This window comes from Parus major, chromosome 2 (assembly GCF_001522545.3).
Source record: "Parus major isolate Abel chromosome 2, Parus_major1.1, whole genome shotgun sequence".
In the NCBI taxonomy this organism is placed as follows: Eukaryota; Metazoa; Chordata; class Aves; order Passeriformes; family Paridae; genus Parus; species Parus major.
Genome location: NC_031769.1, coordinates 46,099,529 through 46,115,973, shown reverse-complemented (window position 1 = coordinate 46,115,973; position 16,445 = coordinate 46,099,529). Strand labels below are relative to the sequence as shown.

General features: G+C 38.4%; 1 protein-coding gene across 1 annotated transcript in view; it reads left to right on the top strand.

Annotated features, from left to right (window-relative positions):
• The window catches only part of TBX20 (T-box transcription factor 20), a 39,406-nt gene extending 33,882 nt beyond the window's left edge, over window positions 1-5,524 (top strand). The window contains exon 8 of the mRNA XM_015650745.2: window positions 23-5,524. Within this exon, the coding sequence (XP_015506231.1) occupies window positions 23-363 (341 nt within the window). The 3' untranslated portion in view covers window positions 364-5,524. The remainder of the gene's footprint in view (window positions 1-22) is intronic.
• The last annotated feature ends 10,921 nt before the right edge of the window (window positions 5,525-16,445 follow it).

Below are 16,445 nucleotides of genomic sequence, written 5' to 3'. Positions count from 1 at the left end.
TATTCTTTCTCTTTGCTTGCAGGGTCAGCCTTTACAACATCTGATAACCTGTCCCTCAGTTCCTGGGTTTCCTCTTCAACCAGTTTCCCAGGATTTCAGCATCCACAGTCTTTGAGTGCCCTGGGTACCAGCACTGCGTCCATAGCTACACCCATTCCTCATCCGATCCAAGGATCTCTGCCTCCGTACAGCCGCCTGGGAATGCCTCTTACACCCTCTGCTATAGCCAGCTCCATGCAGGGCAGTGGCCCCACTTTCCCATCCTTCCACATGCCAAGGTACCACCATTATTTTCAGCAGGGTCCTTATGCAGCCATCCAAGGACTGCGTCACTCTTCCGCAGTGATGACACCGTTTGTATGAGTGACGTAAGGCAAGAGGAACACAAGATTTTACATGTGCAAGTTTGCTATGAAAAATACGTGGGACCTTCCCGAAAGGTCTGTGGCAGGAGTGCTGAACTCATAACAAACCAGCTAAGAAAATGCATTGTGGATATAGATTCCTCTTTTGAGGGATCACAAGAAGAGAGCATGCAGCTTGGAGCTGCTCACAGATCTATGTGTAACACAGCCAAAATGGATCCCAAAGTTCCCAGGATCTTTGGTTGCGTGCAGCTTGTTCCAAAGGTGCATTATACCTGGTGGAAAGAGATTATCTTTAAGCAGCAATGTACAAACTATTTGTCTATAGGTCTTTTTTCATATGCTAGATGAATTCTAAAAAAAGGCAATACTCTTACTCATCTTCATCTCTTCTTGTGACTGATGATCATCTAAACAGAAAAAATGTATTGCTATAACTTTGAGCATGTTTTAGGCTATCTCAGCATACATTTGCTGAAAACAGGACAAAGTGGAGAAGACCACTGTCCTTTTTAAGACTGGCATATATTCACCAAAACCAGTATTTCTTAGTTGCTACTATAATCACAAAGAGAACGTTATTAACAAGTATTTCTTTCTTTCTTTGTTACTTTCACAAAACACTTATCGGTTCCAAAAAAAAGAACTGTGTTACAGGACTGTGGTAGTAATAATGTATTCTGTCCTTCAGCCTAAAAGAAAGTTTGTTCTATATCTGAGGAGGAGCAATTTAACTGTTGGTTAAGGTATAATGAAGAAAAATTGTGATTTGGAAAAATCTGTTACTTAAACTTAGAGACCCAAGATTTCAAATTCTAAAGCAGTGCTTGTTAGCTACTGTGCATGCCACTGAAGGCTTGTTTCCACCTGTGCATGTGTTAACCAAGTTAACACAATTTCAGACTAGATCAGTCTATAGACTCTCTGGATCAAACTATAATTAATGGACTGGTATGAGTAGCATTGGAGTATCTTTCCACTTGTTCTGATTTTGTTGGGTTTGGTCATGGCTGCTACTGTACAAGTTCCTTGGCCAGGAAAATGAGGGTTGTACTACCAGCTTTTTCATGTCCTACTGGAGTTTCCTTGGGAAAATATCAGTGCAGAATTTCACATGATTTTTTTTTTTTTTTTTAAATTCATGCCTGACATTTTTTCAGTTAGTATTTGGGGCTCTCATTCAAAGTACTGTCCTGTTTTTCTAGTATGTTGTCTCTGATGCAATGGAGGAGCTATAGAGGCGTAAGAAAATAATGACCTTATCTGCAGAGAGCTAGCATGAATCTTTTGTACTGCTAGAAACAGTACCAGTGTGATGCTGGTTTTCTGTGTGGCAAGAGCTGGGATTCCACTGTAAATAATAAATTGACACAGTTTCTGTGTCGAGTTGCATCCAAGCTATAGATGATAACACATCTACTGACAAAAAAGAACTAGCATATATAATCTCATATATTACAGATCTCTGTAGAGCTGGAACACAAAACTGACTTATTTCCTGCTATTGTCCTCTACTTTTGATCATTCTGTGTTGGTGTCACATGGTAAAAAGCACAGTGCAGTACACTGAGTCACCTACTCCCATACCTGCAAAGTGCAACGCAAGGCACTTGTGTCCCACAGAAAAGGACCATCATTATGTGTTTTCTAGCAGCTGAATTCAAAATCTTCTCAAGTTGGCCATTTCAATCACCTTTTCAACCAAGTTATCTGCAATATCACCCTAATGCCCCATTAATCACTGTTGGACCTGCTGATGAAAAATGACCTGGGCCAATTTGCAGCTCCTGTGTTCTGTATGTAAATAAAAATTAAAATTTATTTATAATTCAGACCTGCTACAAGAAGTTCCATAAATTAATACAACAGGGCAAGCTCTGCAATATTTAAATGGCTCAGAATCAGACCCTGAATTTGTCTTGGTGTACCCAAATATTAGATTTTGCTATAGGCTATCATATTCACAGGAAAAGTGCATGTTGCAAGATTGTGCCTACTTATAACTGGTTTTGATATAAACTCCCCCTATTTTTCACGAAATTAGGTGCTACTGACCCTACAAGAATGTAATTCTTTAAGTGCACGTGACTATACAGAGACAGTAATTACAGAAAGGGTTTGGAAGAAAGATTTCTCTTCAGTTGCTTGACTTCTGTTAAAGCTGTATGAAGACCCTAGGATGACAAGTACTAAAGCCTGTGGGGAAATTCTATTTCTTTTATCTGTCTCCTTCTGCAGATTCATTAACTTACCTGAAGTTGCAGGGAATGTGTTTAGGTTCAGAATTCAAACCAGTAGTTTTACTGCTGGTACTTTCATCAGAGTCAAGTGAGCAGGCAAAATTCACATGACTCTGGAAACAAGTTTGGAACAGGTGGGCTGATTTAGGCATGGTCAATATGTGACATAAAGGCTGCTCATACATGACCTTCCTTCATGAAGCAAATTCAGAGAAATAAACAATCTTTTAGCCCTGTCCCAGTCCCTGCTCTGGGAACACCAATATTTGGCATGCAGAAATGCCCCTGATACTGTTTCAGAGAAAACTCTCCAGGCTCTTTCTGGAGACTGAAACTGGATTTTTGACAACTTCCTTTATAAAAAATATTAAATGAAAGAAATGTGCTTTCCACTACAAGTGAAGTGTGATTCATAGCTGAAATAACATGGCAGTAGGCTGTCTCGATATTGAAACATGATAAAGCAAACTCCTCATCCAAATTCTCTCCAATGAATTTTGTATTACAGATGATGCAAAATTATCTGTCAAAATCCACAGCTTGATTTTTCCAGTTACACCAAGTCTGTCTCAGTGGGTTCATCCCTCCTTGTGATGCTTTCTGATGGTTTAATTCCTTCGCAGCAGAAACCCATTGGGTTCCCCACTAATGCAGAATCACAGGCAGGTCCCAAGCAAGGGAAAGAAGGCAGCTTGTGAGAGATTTCCCCCAGAATGAGATCAGTTGGTCTGTCCATTCCTCACTTCCTCTTCTTTGCCCTCACAGGTCTACCTACAAAACCAGTTGCATAGAGTTGAGGTTAAAGGGATTAAGTTCACAGAGGCCACAGGACATCCAAAGAGGTCTTGCCACCTCACAAGGTTTCTGCTCCATGTCCCTCTCATCTTCCTATGGGCCCAGGGATGCATGGGAGTGATTCCAGGAATAAAATTCCTGCCCAGCTAAATGGAAATTTATTGACTGTAACGGGGCAGAATTTCATTCCACTTTGTCATCTAAAAATAAAGTCTGACAGTAAGAACAGTGACTTAAATAAGAGCAAAAATACAAGAACAGTACTGAAAAGATTAAAACCCAAGTAAAAATGAGCTTTAGCACTGAACCCACAACTGGAAGAAAATGAGTGCAAAATTGTAATTAATAGGTTAATGAGTGAAATCACTTTTGCAAAAAAAACCAAAAACCAATAAAATAAAAAATATTAAATTATCTCCATCACTTTGACAATAACCCAGTAATTTATTTAAGGATTTGCTGTAATGCTGTCAAAATTGTATCACTTTCAGGACAGAACATCTGTTGTTGGTAGATGGGCTAGGAATGCCAAGTATAATCTAGAATTTATTTTCCAAATACATTTCACATTTTATATCCCATGAGAAGTGCTCTTCACCTTTATGAGCTTTTATCTTGGCTCAGAAAAATGGAGCTGGTTTATGTTGTTTGATTTTGTTTGGGTTTTTTTTTTGGGGGTGGGGAGAGCTGTTTGCCTTTTTTTATAAAGAGTGGAGAGAACATGCATGAATATACTTTTTAAAGAAAATGGTAAGATTTCCTTGGAAGTGTTCCAAGTACTTTTGTGTTTTTCCTGAATTACCATTTTACCCATAGATTGTCAACACCCTCCAGTCTTTAATCCAACAAAAGTGCCCCATACATTAACAAAACTTATTTGGATGTATTTGTCTGAATTTTATATCTTCTACTTTTGGAGCCCTGGGAATCTAAACATAAAACCTCCCATTTTTAATTTATCTCTTTGGTTTGTGGTATTGCTTTATATGGCCTGAGGCACTGTCAAAGATAGCAAATCAATGCCACTGGGTTTCAGTCATACTTTTCTGGGTGTAAACTGAATAACAAGCATAGACCAGGTAGAGAGAGTTCCTAGTGGAAATGCTTCTTCATGAGTCTGAGGATGGTAAGTTGTATGGTAGCTAACATGCTTGGTACTACAATCTTCAGAATGAAATTGCAGAAGTTCTCACAGTTAGTTTTACCCATGAAGGCCGGGACACTGCATCAACATGCCATTTCCAACATCCAGCAAACACTAACTGGCACTTGAAAAGGAACCTTTTTTAACTGAAAAGCATTTGGGCTGCAAGCTGATTATTTAGTATCTCCTCTTTATATGTGTGTATTACACAGAAACAGAAATATCAATGAAAATTTTTGAAAAATCTTGGAATAATTTCCAAAAGTGTAAGTCAATATAAATTGTGGCAATTTACTCCTAGATAAGGGTAAAAGCAACAGTGAGATCAGTGTAACGCTTATGGCTTCTTGTCTTCAGGAAGTTGTGGCCACAGTGCATATACTCATCATCTGCAGGGGGATGACACTCACTGCAAGATTAATTTTGGTTTTAGTGAGATTTTATTCTCACTATTCTTTATAAAGCATTTTCTGCTGCAGCTGTGGTTTCTTTACTAACCACCTACTTGCTGGCCAGAGGATTTATGTATTACTTTATAATCAAACGTCCTTGCATATAATCTCTAGATTATCAAATGACAACTCCTTTTTCTTTATTTTATCTTTTTAAGAGAAAACTAAGCAGTGAATTAAATAAGCTCTGAAGTAACTTTTTATGATAGTTTAGGGACAAAAAATACAGTTTGCTGTATTTTACCTTTAGCACATTTAAACAATCTTCTCTTTTTTTTTTTTCTTTTCTTTTTTTCTTTTTTTTTAACTTTACCTTCAGAAACATGAGGAAGGATTTGGTTTAAAAATAAGGAAGGTAAAAAACCTGGATGTAGCCTCTTTAACAGAATGTACCACAGTTCTTCTGTTTGCTGTGTTGACTTTGTTGTTTATAATGCATTGCGTGAGCACATTCACCATGTACCGAAGTGTGTGTTTGTGTGTATGGGGTGGGGGTAGAGGGAAATCTTTTTATGGAAAAAAAAAAAAGTTGTGAACATAAACTATGAAGCAACATCTAATGAAAAGTTTCTTTTTAAGTGCAATATATTTATTTCTGCTAGAAATATAATATCAACATTATGTAATATTTGAAGCATTAAATGTTATTTGTAAACAGCTTAAAATTATATATATATCACAAAAACTGTACAGAAGTGCAAATGTGTGGATATTCAGTTTCTTTCATTAAAATATTGGGTGTTTTGATATATCATTCTTATTTAGCCAAATCTTTCTGCTTCTGTTTATTTTTTTCTCTAACCAAGTTGCTGAAGGCAATGGAACCAGTCACAGATGTTTCTGAGAGCACACAAAATTTGTTAGGGCTGCTCATCTACAAAAGGTGGTCTAAGTCTTGGATTCATATGGAGTGATAGTTGTTCTGTAGTTTGTAGTTTGCATGGAGTTACACAAATTATTTATTTTTCAAAATGCTTTGCAATCATATTCATAAAAATTCCTGGGTTTGCCAGCAGAAGGCAAATGAATGGCTGAAATATGGGGTTCTCAGGGTCCCCAGGATAGTAAATACAGACCTAGGAAACACAGTCTAAGAAGAGAGTAGAATTGGGTCTCTTAAGTCAGGAGTAGTGAAGAATGTAAAGAAGAGAGGAGTAAATTCCTCTCCATAAATGCTACAGAGTTTTTATTTAAAAAAATAAAAATGGTTTTATTTCAATTATAATAGCATATATTAAAGCAAGAGAGAGTTAACTGAGACTCTATCTAAGGTATTCAAAGAGGAAAGATAGTGACACACAGTAAAGGATTACCTAGAGAGTATAAGGAGCAATACCCATCATTCAAAGTCTTCTAGAACAGGTTGAACATGCACTACTCAAGAATGATGTGATTAAAGCTAATCTTGCCTTAGGACAATCAGATGATCTCTTGAGGTGCTTCCAAGCTTCTGACAAGAGCTATCCCTTAAAGCAGCTTCTGACAAAATTCTCATGTTACTCCAAAAGTTTTTGTTATGAACCCAGAGTTTATCTTGTCCCCAAATTGAGATCAGCTGCTGGGTCTTTTGCAACTAGGTCACAAGATCCCTGGTTTGCAAAGAAGCTCAGTGGGATGGAAGAGCTGTGAGGTTCCAAGGAACAGTAGCTGCAGCATCACCTTGGTTTGCGAATGTAAGCAAGGAGATAGCAGCCTCAGGTAATTCAAATCTACCTTTACCTATGCTAAATTGCAACCGTGCTTTAATGTATCTCATTAATGTTTGGAATGTATGAAAATTAGGATGGATTGCTGAGTTGGTAACTCTGTATGATGCCTTTTGTCTCTGTATTAGATTTTACAGCATCTTGGTAGCAAAACACCTGCATTCTCTCATGGATATTCAATGCTGTGAAAGTCTTTTGCTTAACCTCAGGCTAAGGGGGCTTTCTTTATTACAAGTAACACCAAGCATGTGCATTGGCACTTTCCTGAATCAGAACTATTGGCTGTGCACTGGTTTAAGACACAGTTACGCCAATGGTCCCATTGAAATCAGCAGCCTTGCTTGTGTGAAGTTAAATCAGTGCTTAAGCGTTGCAGAGGCTCTGCAACAGCAAAACTCCTCGTGCTTTAGAGAATCAAGACCTTTGGAAGCAAGTTGGCTGTGCAACAAATACCTCTGTAACTGGAGCTTTTATTTGCTATTTTACAAAGAGAAACTGGGGAATTAAACAAAATGAAGATTCTGAACTGTGTCCCAGTAGGGTTACTTCGAAGAGACTGATGAATAGTCATGGCGACTGTAGGCTGCTTTGTGTATCACATTTAGAAAACAGATTTCTATCCAAATTATTCATCTTGGAGATAAGCAGTGCAGAAAACAAATTCTTTGGAGAACGCTATTTTCTAAACTTCCTGTGCAGGAGCACAATGAATGCATGATTTAATGGTATGCTTCAAATACAGAGTAATAATATTTTGAATCAAGATCATTTCAAATACTCATAAAATATTTAGATTATACACTAACAGTTCAATATATAAAAACTAACAACAATCACTAAGAATAACTCTAAAAATGAAACTTCCAGTGGTCTAATGTTCAAGATCTTTATTAAAGTTAGTCATTGATATCAGGGTTGGTCAGTGAGGCTCTAGGGACCTTTGCAGGCAGTACTGAAGCTGGTCCCTGTTCTCCAGAGTAATAACCAGAGGGACCAAGAAAAACCTATAGGAATGCATACCAGAAAAGTTGGACAGAGAGGTTTTTTTTGAAGAGTAGGATAATAACTTCTCCCAATGCAGAGAGTATTAGATATAATAACCACTGTAGCATTTTTAGCTCTGTTAATATAAAATATAATTTGACAGACAGACACATCAAAATCCAGTATTTTTGAGGCTTTTTAGGATGGAAAATAGATCTATTGCATGAACTGCACCGACTAACTAATTTGGTAAATTAAAATCAAGCAACCATTCTCAAGCTATAATTTTTGCCTCTTGGTTGATTTTGAATTGTTTTTTTATTCCCTAGCAAGAATATATGCAGTAATTTTGAGTTGTTTTAGGATGCTGTGTCCTAGAGAACTCCTAGAGAGTTTGAGTCATGTTTTCACAAACTCCATGAGTACCCCCTTCAAAGGTCTGTGTTCCCCTGTGTTTGGAGAAGGGTAGTTGCAGAAATGGTTGTGAGCTGAATGGTTGTGCTTTAGCTATGCAAGGGACACTCAGCTTGCTCTTTGTTTAAATTACTGACAATATCAGAATAGCCCAAAGAGTAAGATGAATTAAAAAAGGGAAAATGCTTGCAACTGAATCTGTAATTGATGATATTTAGAAGAAATAATCCTTCAAAAGCTTGAGGTGATAACAGTTCCTTGAACAGCTGTGGCTTTTCTCTATTTAGATGCTTAACTTTGGTCAGCTGTTCTGAGAGAGTCATAGAAGAAACAAAGTACATACCAAAAAATCTGTGTCTGTCACCTGTGTCAGAGGTCTGTTATCAGTGCTGTAAAAGGCAACGCATTAATATGGCTTTGTCACCTCAAACTAGAATGATTTTTGTGCTTTTTACCTGGATATCTGTCTTAAGGCATCTTAAATGACGTGAAAGGAATGATATTAAAATGGTGAAATTCATGATGTCTTTGCTTCTAGTATGTACTGTTTTGCAGTCAGCTTCTAGGGACAATGCATACATAATTTTAAGTATAAATACTAAATCAGATAGGTATTTGGTGTCATCAGAAACCACCCTCACTCTGAGTTCTCACAGAGGTGGAATAAATTGCAATGCTTAAACTGGTATCTGTGCTTAATAGGGTTCATTTAAATTGGACTGTTTTCAATGAGGGTTTTTTTATTGAAAATTCCACATGGTTTTCTGAAACAAGAATTCTGTGGTCTTCACTGGTCTTCACTCCGATGTAAAAGTCGAGTGTGGGAGAGAGAAGTTTCTGTTTATCTTAAAGACATGGTTGATACATCATCACAAATCAACTATTATTTCCTCCTGTGCTCTCTTATTGATTGATCTAAGGCAGCCAAAGGAGGGATTACTTTTTATCTTGATGCAAATTGTTAGCTGTAAGATTTGCATTGATTATATCTGAACATGTACCAAGGGCTTTGGAGTGGCGGGCTTCAATTACCTTCCCCCTGAATGTCATAGCTTTCAGACTTGAGACACCAGTCATACTACTCATCTCCAATGACGTTACAAATAAGTTAGTAGTACTCAGGGGATTTATCAGCCTGACTTTATTTAATCTCTCCATTTTCAGTTAATATAGTCACCTCAAACAGTGAATTTCCAGAGGATGATTAGATTGTTTCAGGTGGTTAAAGACTTTGGCCTTCCTTGCTCCTTCATTTTACAATGCACTAGGAATCTTGTACATTTTTGACTGAACATATAAAAGCCTAACACTTGTGCCCCCATAATTTCCTTTACAAGACTTTAAACACTTCCAAGTTGTTCTTAAATGAATTAGTATGTGTTGTAGAGCCTATCTAGCACTTAAGACAACTTGGCAAGGTTTCCAGTGTTTCTGGACAGACAACTACTTGTGTTTTCAGTCACAGAAAATGTTTTCCTTTCTATGAAAAGCCTGATGAAGGAAAAGACTAACAAGGAATATTATAGGCTGAGCTTTCAAAGTGATTACAAAGGTAGATGCACAGCTCACAGTAATTTTAGCAGCTCGTCTTTCTGAGTCCTGTTCAGAAAGTCTTTTCTATAGTGTTTGTTATTTTAAAAGGTTTATGTTTTTTTTCAGAGACCAGCCTAAACATTTTAACATTTGTTCCTGAATTATTTTAAAGCCTCTTTCGCTCCATGCCATAATACCATGCCTTTGTTCTTCTGTTCTTTCAACCTTGGCCAAACTGTTAGAGAACACATGAATACTTCCTTTTCATTTGCTAACTCAATAATAAGAGAATGCATATGAGCTGAAGAGGTTAATTTACTTTTTTCTTTCTTTGTGGAGTTTTGGAGGTGGTTTTGTTGTGGATCCTTTTCTTCAGAGCTTAGTTCTTTTTTGCCTTGTTTATAGAAGTATAGCCTATATATTTGTCTCAAAGGCAGAGTTGCCATCATAACAATATATGCAAAACTGAATTTTGCTGTCCAAAATTTAAGGGATGGGCTTGAGCTGACATAAAAGAAATCAGAATTTAAAATGACATGAAGATGCATCAGCACACTTTTACCGCTGCCAGGAACTCCCACCCTGCTCCTGAGCAGCTGCTGCCATTCTGCATGCAAAATTTCCCCAGCAGCAAAAGCAAAATATTTTCCTCTTCAGGGCTTTGGTATAGGCAGCAAGGCAGGCATCAGGTTTGGGACTGGTTTGTCCCCACCTTGCCCATAAACATATAAACATGCAGAGTATTTGATGCTGAGGAAGCGCCGTGTCAGCTTGTGCCTAGAGCCGCTCAAGGCTGTGGATTCCCCGAGTGATCTAAGAGCCTAGAACCTAAGATCTGCAATCTACAAGTCTCTCTTTCACACACGCAAAAACTTATGGCTTAGAATATTTTTAACAATGGTATTATTCTGGAAATGTGAATCCGCAGTGCAGCTGCCATGAGGTGAACATTTTCACCAGAATGGACACACTGGAAAATCCAGAAATACGTAAATAGCAACTGTCCGGATGCAACAGTAGAAATAAATTGGAAGCTGATCATAAGATCCAAGTGGGTATTTAGAGTTAGTGTAAATAGAAATACCAAATTAAGCAAATAACATGTAATTTTGAGATGAATTGCCCCATGTGCCAAGCACAAAACTTTGCACTGACTGTGCACTGCATGATAACATGAGAATAGGGCAGACATTTTAAAACCTAAAATCACATGAGAAATTGCAACCCACAAAAAAGGATACTAAAAGTCACACATGCAATGCGACCGTAAACAAAACTGCAGTATGGTTAAAGACAACTGTAGCTTAGAAAGAAGGTTTCCATAGCACGTAACCTGAAGGAAAACCAGATCATACATCCAAATTTCAGCTATACCAGATTCTAACTGAAAAAAATTTTAAAAAGCGCCAGTGTAAGAATACCTAAACACAGGAAATATGTTATATAGCTTATTCTAATTTCTGAGTTAGAATACACTGCTAATTCCCTGTTTACTGCTTTGGTTCTGGAGTATGTCCACATAAAATAAGTTGCTCGACTGTGGCTTAAACCAGTTATCCAAACACACAAAGACAACAAATGAGACGGCAATAATGGATTTCTGCTTTATCTGGGATTCATGGCAAGTGCTGAACATGCATCCAGATGGGGAAATTATTTAGAGAAGACAAAAAAGACCCCAGAAAAGGAAACAGAGAACTGTGTATCATCTTTATTTAACTAATGAAAGCCATAAGAATTAATAAGTGCACCAATCTGTTGGAATAAAATTGAGAAAAGAAAGAGAGGTCTGCAAAGTTTCCCCTACCATTGAATATGACATAAATAATTTTAAAATTAACAATGACTTCATTTTTGTTTCTCTCCACACTTCACTGATGTTGAATTAACCAATGCCTTAAAATAGATTTCTCCATGTGAAGTCACTTTGAAAATTAGCTTTTGAAAGAAACATTTCAAGCTAGTGAGGAAATCACAAGTTAAAAAAAAAAAGCAAGCCTTTGCAAAGATATTACGTGATGGTCTGCACTTTGGCTAGTAAAGAAAACAGTGATTCCTAAACATGAAAAAGTTCAGGCATAAATCTGATTCTGTAGGTACTCTTTCCATCTCTGTGATGGAAAGGACCATAGCAGGGAGCTCATTCATTTTACACAAGTGTGGTTTCAGCTGTTGTTACTGGATTTCTTTATTTATACACACAAGACATTATAAACTAGTTGCTCTTCTTGCTTCACCGAGATCCACATGTATCGGATATCCATACATAGAGCTACAAGGTATGAGACTACTTTTAAATGTTAATATGGAATGGTTATTCCCCATAATCTAATTTTATGACTAAAACATTTCAATTCAGCATTCGGAAAACCAACCTTTTCCTCTCCAAGGCATCCTCTGATTTTTCCTTTGTAATTTTACTGTGAATTTTGTGTTGTTTTATCTTGTTTTGTTATTAAATGCATGGACATGAGAAAGATAACTTCATGAGAATCCTACCTTCCATTAAAAAGAAAAAAGGCAGGAGGAAACTAAGTTGGAATAAATGTTTCAAAATTCAGGATACTAATAAATGAACCAGCTTATAATTCTTGTTTGGATACCTTTTTTTTTTTTTTTTTGACATTTGGGACTGGAAACAGAATAACTTTTGCTGTTGTTGCTATGTCAAATAAAAAATAAATTTACTTGCAATATAATTTATTCCAGTTACATAACCAAAATAAACAGTAATGGCAAAGTGGCTTTTCACTGTCACTCTTCACACAGCCTTTAGGACTCTTAAAAAAAAGGCTTCTGGATGGTTTTTGGTTGGCCAATGAACTGGAAAAAATAGGGGAAAATGGATTCAGAATTAAACGAAAATGCAAAGATCAAATTTGGAGGAGTATAAAGGGTTGATTTAAATGAAGAACAAGATGACCCACGCATTTTGTTTGTGTAAACGCGCAATGTCGTATTCACTGAAAATTGTTTTCTGTTTCCTCAAACGAATCATGACTCTTTGTTAACTTACAAATTTACATCAATTTCAACTGAAATACTAAAGTACTTTATCACCTATCAACCAACTTTTTATTTTCAACTTCTGATATAGTTTCCTCTTTTTATTTCCAGCTGAAAATCATTTGGTCTGAATTAGAAACTCATTTCCGCTTCCAGGAACCAGATCTTTCTTCTGACAAATGCACTTATCACTGAGCTTCTTGGCCATGTGGGGTCCTAAGACGCTCCTTCACGAGACTGTCTAATCTTTATTACATACTGCCGCTCCATCATTGCTTTTATTGTTAGATAAGGACAAAAAAAATACTAAAAAAAAAAGGCATCAGTGACTTTCTCACCGGTGCCCTAACACTCTGAAGGTACATAGACACAGGAATGTTCCAGCCGGTTTGTTGCTAATCGAAAACGAGTGGTTTTTGGGTTAACCACCTTGAGGCAGGGTTACCTGGCCGAGCAGCCCTGTGTCCCTGTGCGCGGAGGGGAGCGCAGCCGCGTCCCGCGGGCGCCCTGTGCCCTCTGCCGGCGGCACCTCCGGGAGAAGGCAGGCGGGAGAGGAAACAGAGAGGGGAAAAAACACAAGTAAGAAAAAGAGCGATTTGTCAACGTACTATTTTCCATGCGCCCCGCATGCCACCTCTGGTGTTGCCTGAATTCCCGCTGCCCCCTCTCGTCTGACCTCCAGCCCCTGTAACGCAGTGGGAACTCAGCTCTCTGCTCAGGAACCTCTTCTGCCTCTGCTGCACAATTTCACTGGAATGCCTCGGACGTTTTTCAGGCAGCGATATCCCTTTCTTTCCCCCCATACCCAATATGTAACACAGCCTGCCTCGGGTACGTTTTCACAGATTTTCTATCAGGTCCTCAGGTGCAAAATCCACATGGTGAGTGAAAGCGTGCTGGCCTGCATCAGATATCAATTTATGCTTCTTAAGTCGATTAGGCTTTTCCCTGATTTGTTTTTATCTCAGTGGTTTTGTTTGTTTGTTTTCTACTTACTGGTTGGATGGCATCCAGGCAAGTCATAAATGTCTTTTTGGATTATGAATAGTAATATATAAATTTTTTTACACCCTAATTTTCAGCAAATATTACTGTTGTCTGCAATAAATGAGCCTGAACAAGAAAAAAGAATTAGCTTGCATCCACATGCACTACCTCTAACTTCTTCCAGGTAGACAACAAAAGTATTTTGCTCTGTATCTTAACAAAGAAGTAATCTTTAAATACTTTTGGAACATGCACTCAACACCATAGCAGGCAGAAAATACACAGCCTGATTTTCATTTACACAAAAGCCAATTTATAAAGCTCAGGAAGCCTTGCAAAGATTAAAGCAGATGTCTGCACCCACTTAGAGCTTTCTTTCCACACCAGAGTTGTGTAACTGAATAGCTGCTCAGGACTTGCTGCTGCTGAACCGGGTAAGCATGCCACACCTAACACCTTACTCGGGGCAAAGCTATGTAGATTGCATGTTTTGCATAAAGATGCATGTATGTTCTTTTGTGGCAGTCATTTTCATACATTTGCAGCCCTTCAGGTCTCAAAAAGCATGATGACGGTCTCAGCATTTTGTTCCTTTTTCCTTCCACAGATTGTGTTGATTTAACTGTCATTAATACAGAAGCCATCGAATTACACAGCCACACCCCACCATTTCAAAGTATAATATTGCATTAAGTTAAAACTGGCTATATAGTAAAAAATAAATTCCTATAATTAGACAAATTCATATATGCATATCCAAGCATATTTTTTGTAGGAAATTGACTAAAAATCATGAGCATAAGGACTTATTTTCCTCTTTAATCTTCCTGATTTTTGGATTTTGTATTTAAGTGGACACAATAAAAGAAATGGAATCACACACTGAAAAGGATGAATACAGTCTCTGCAAAAGGATCAGGTTGTGTCAGCTGAATTCCCTAGTGAAATGGGAATAATTCTCTTTTAATGGAAATGCTGAAGTCCAAAGCATGTGTCTGCCATCGCCCTGCCACCTCTGAGGAGTAAAGACATATGACTGGTCTTGTGTTTGAATTCCTCTTTCTTCTTTCAGGCCATATTTGGAAAGATTTTTAGAAACAGGAGGGCTAAACCCAAGGAAAAAAAAAATCCAAATCCTTTAGTGCTAAAATTACAGGGACATTAGGACAAGGATAGGGCAACTCCAAGAGTAGAGCAGTGATAGGAGAAGTGTAAGAAAAACTTGAAGGTGCAGTTGCAATCTTTCTTTTTGCAAGGTGGGTGCGAATTTCTTTGGCTTTCCTTTTCTTCTTGCATAAGGGGTGCAGTTGTTCTTCTATGAAATTTAACAAGGGAAAGTGCCAAATTCTGCACCTGGGACATGGCAACTGTGGTGGTGTGCACAGGGAATGAGAGGCTGGAGAACAGTGCTGCAGAAAGCTGAACATGAGTCAGCAGAGCCCTGGCAGCCAGGAGGGCCAGCCCTGTCCTGGAGGGCATCAGGCACAGCATCATCAGCTGGGAAAGGGACACACCTTGAGTCCTGTGTGCTTTACCTGGTCCATTCAGCCTGGCAGAGACTGAGGCGAGACCTCACTGCAGTTACAACTCCCTTGTGAGAGGAAGAGGAGGGACAGACACTCATCTCGTCACGCTCAGGACAGGACGTGAGGAAACACCAAGAAGCTGAGTCAGGGGAGATTTAGATTGGATATCAGGAAAAGGCTGGGCACTCAGAGGATGGTTGGGCACAGAAACCCAGGGAAGTGGTCACAGCACCGAGTCTTGTCTGATTTCAAGAAGTGTTTGGATAGTGCTCTCAGGCACATGGTGTGATTCTTGGGGTGCCCTGTGCAGGGCAGGGAATTGGACTCATTGATCCTCATGGGGCCCTTCTAACATAGCATTTTCTATCATTGTACAATTCAAATTCAGGTAGTAGTGACAATGAGGACCAGAAACAGGCTCTTCACAAGACCTTTGCGTCTTATTTGTGGAAATCCTGAGGAAGAAGAAACCTTGGGTCAGTTTAAAAGAAGACAACAGCAAAAATCCATCACACAAGAGACAGACTGACCCACTCTTGAATGTGGGCAATAGAGTGGATATGATTCCATGAGAAAGCAACTTCTTGTATCCTGGGGTAGAGAAGGTACATACAAAGATACCTTCTCAATCTTTTGAATTACACAAGAAATTCAACCATGGATGACTGGCTTTTATTTGGGAGTGTGAGGTTTTGGGGTCTCTGACCTACTATAAGCAGCAGGTTAGGGGATCCAGGTTCCAGGGCCAAGATTCACTACAGCACTTAGATATTTTTTTCCAACCTGTAGCACTCCTTTAAAAACATATGAAACACTGAAAAGCACAGAATTTTTGTTGGAGTTAGGCCTTTGTTGCACTTGCACATTTAAAGTTAGTTTACAGTATGACTTTTCTTTCCTCTTTCCTTCTTTGTCCTCTGACTTTTCTTCCTCATTTATTGCCTGCACCTCTTCATTCTCATTCTGCATGCACATCCCCTATTCTCAATCCTGCTAATCAATTATTGTCACAGCTCCCTTCCTTGGTATCACCTCATTTTAGAGCATCCACTGTACTCACAAAGTAGATTTGTGGCAGACCCAGTAGTGAAACTTCTGTGCCTCTTTAAGACCCGAGCTAGTTTTCAACTGCAAAGTCAGTGTTACCTCTTCCTTCTTTTCTTCTTCTGCTCTCCCAGCTCGAAAGAAAGGTCCAAGCAAATACTACAGGTTTGTCTCTGCTCTTCTCCTTCCAGAGTTTCTTCTCTTTCCTTGTTTTTTTCCTTCCTTCTTTTTCAGGTATTGGCAAAATTT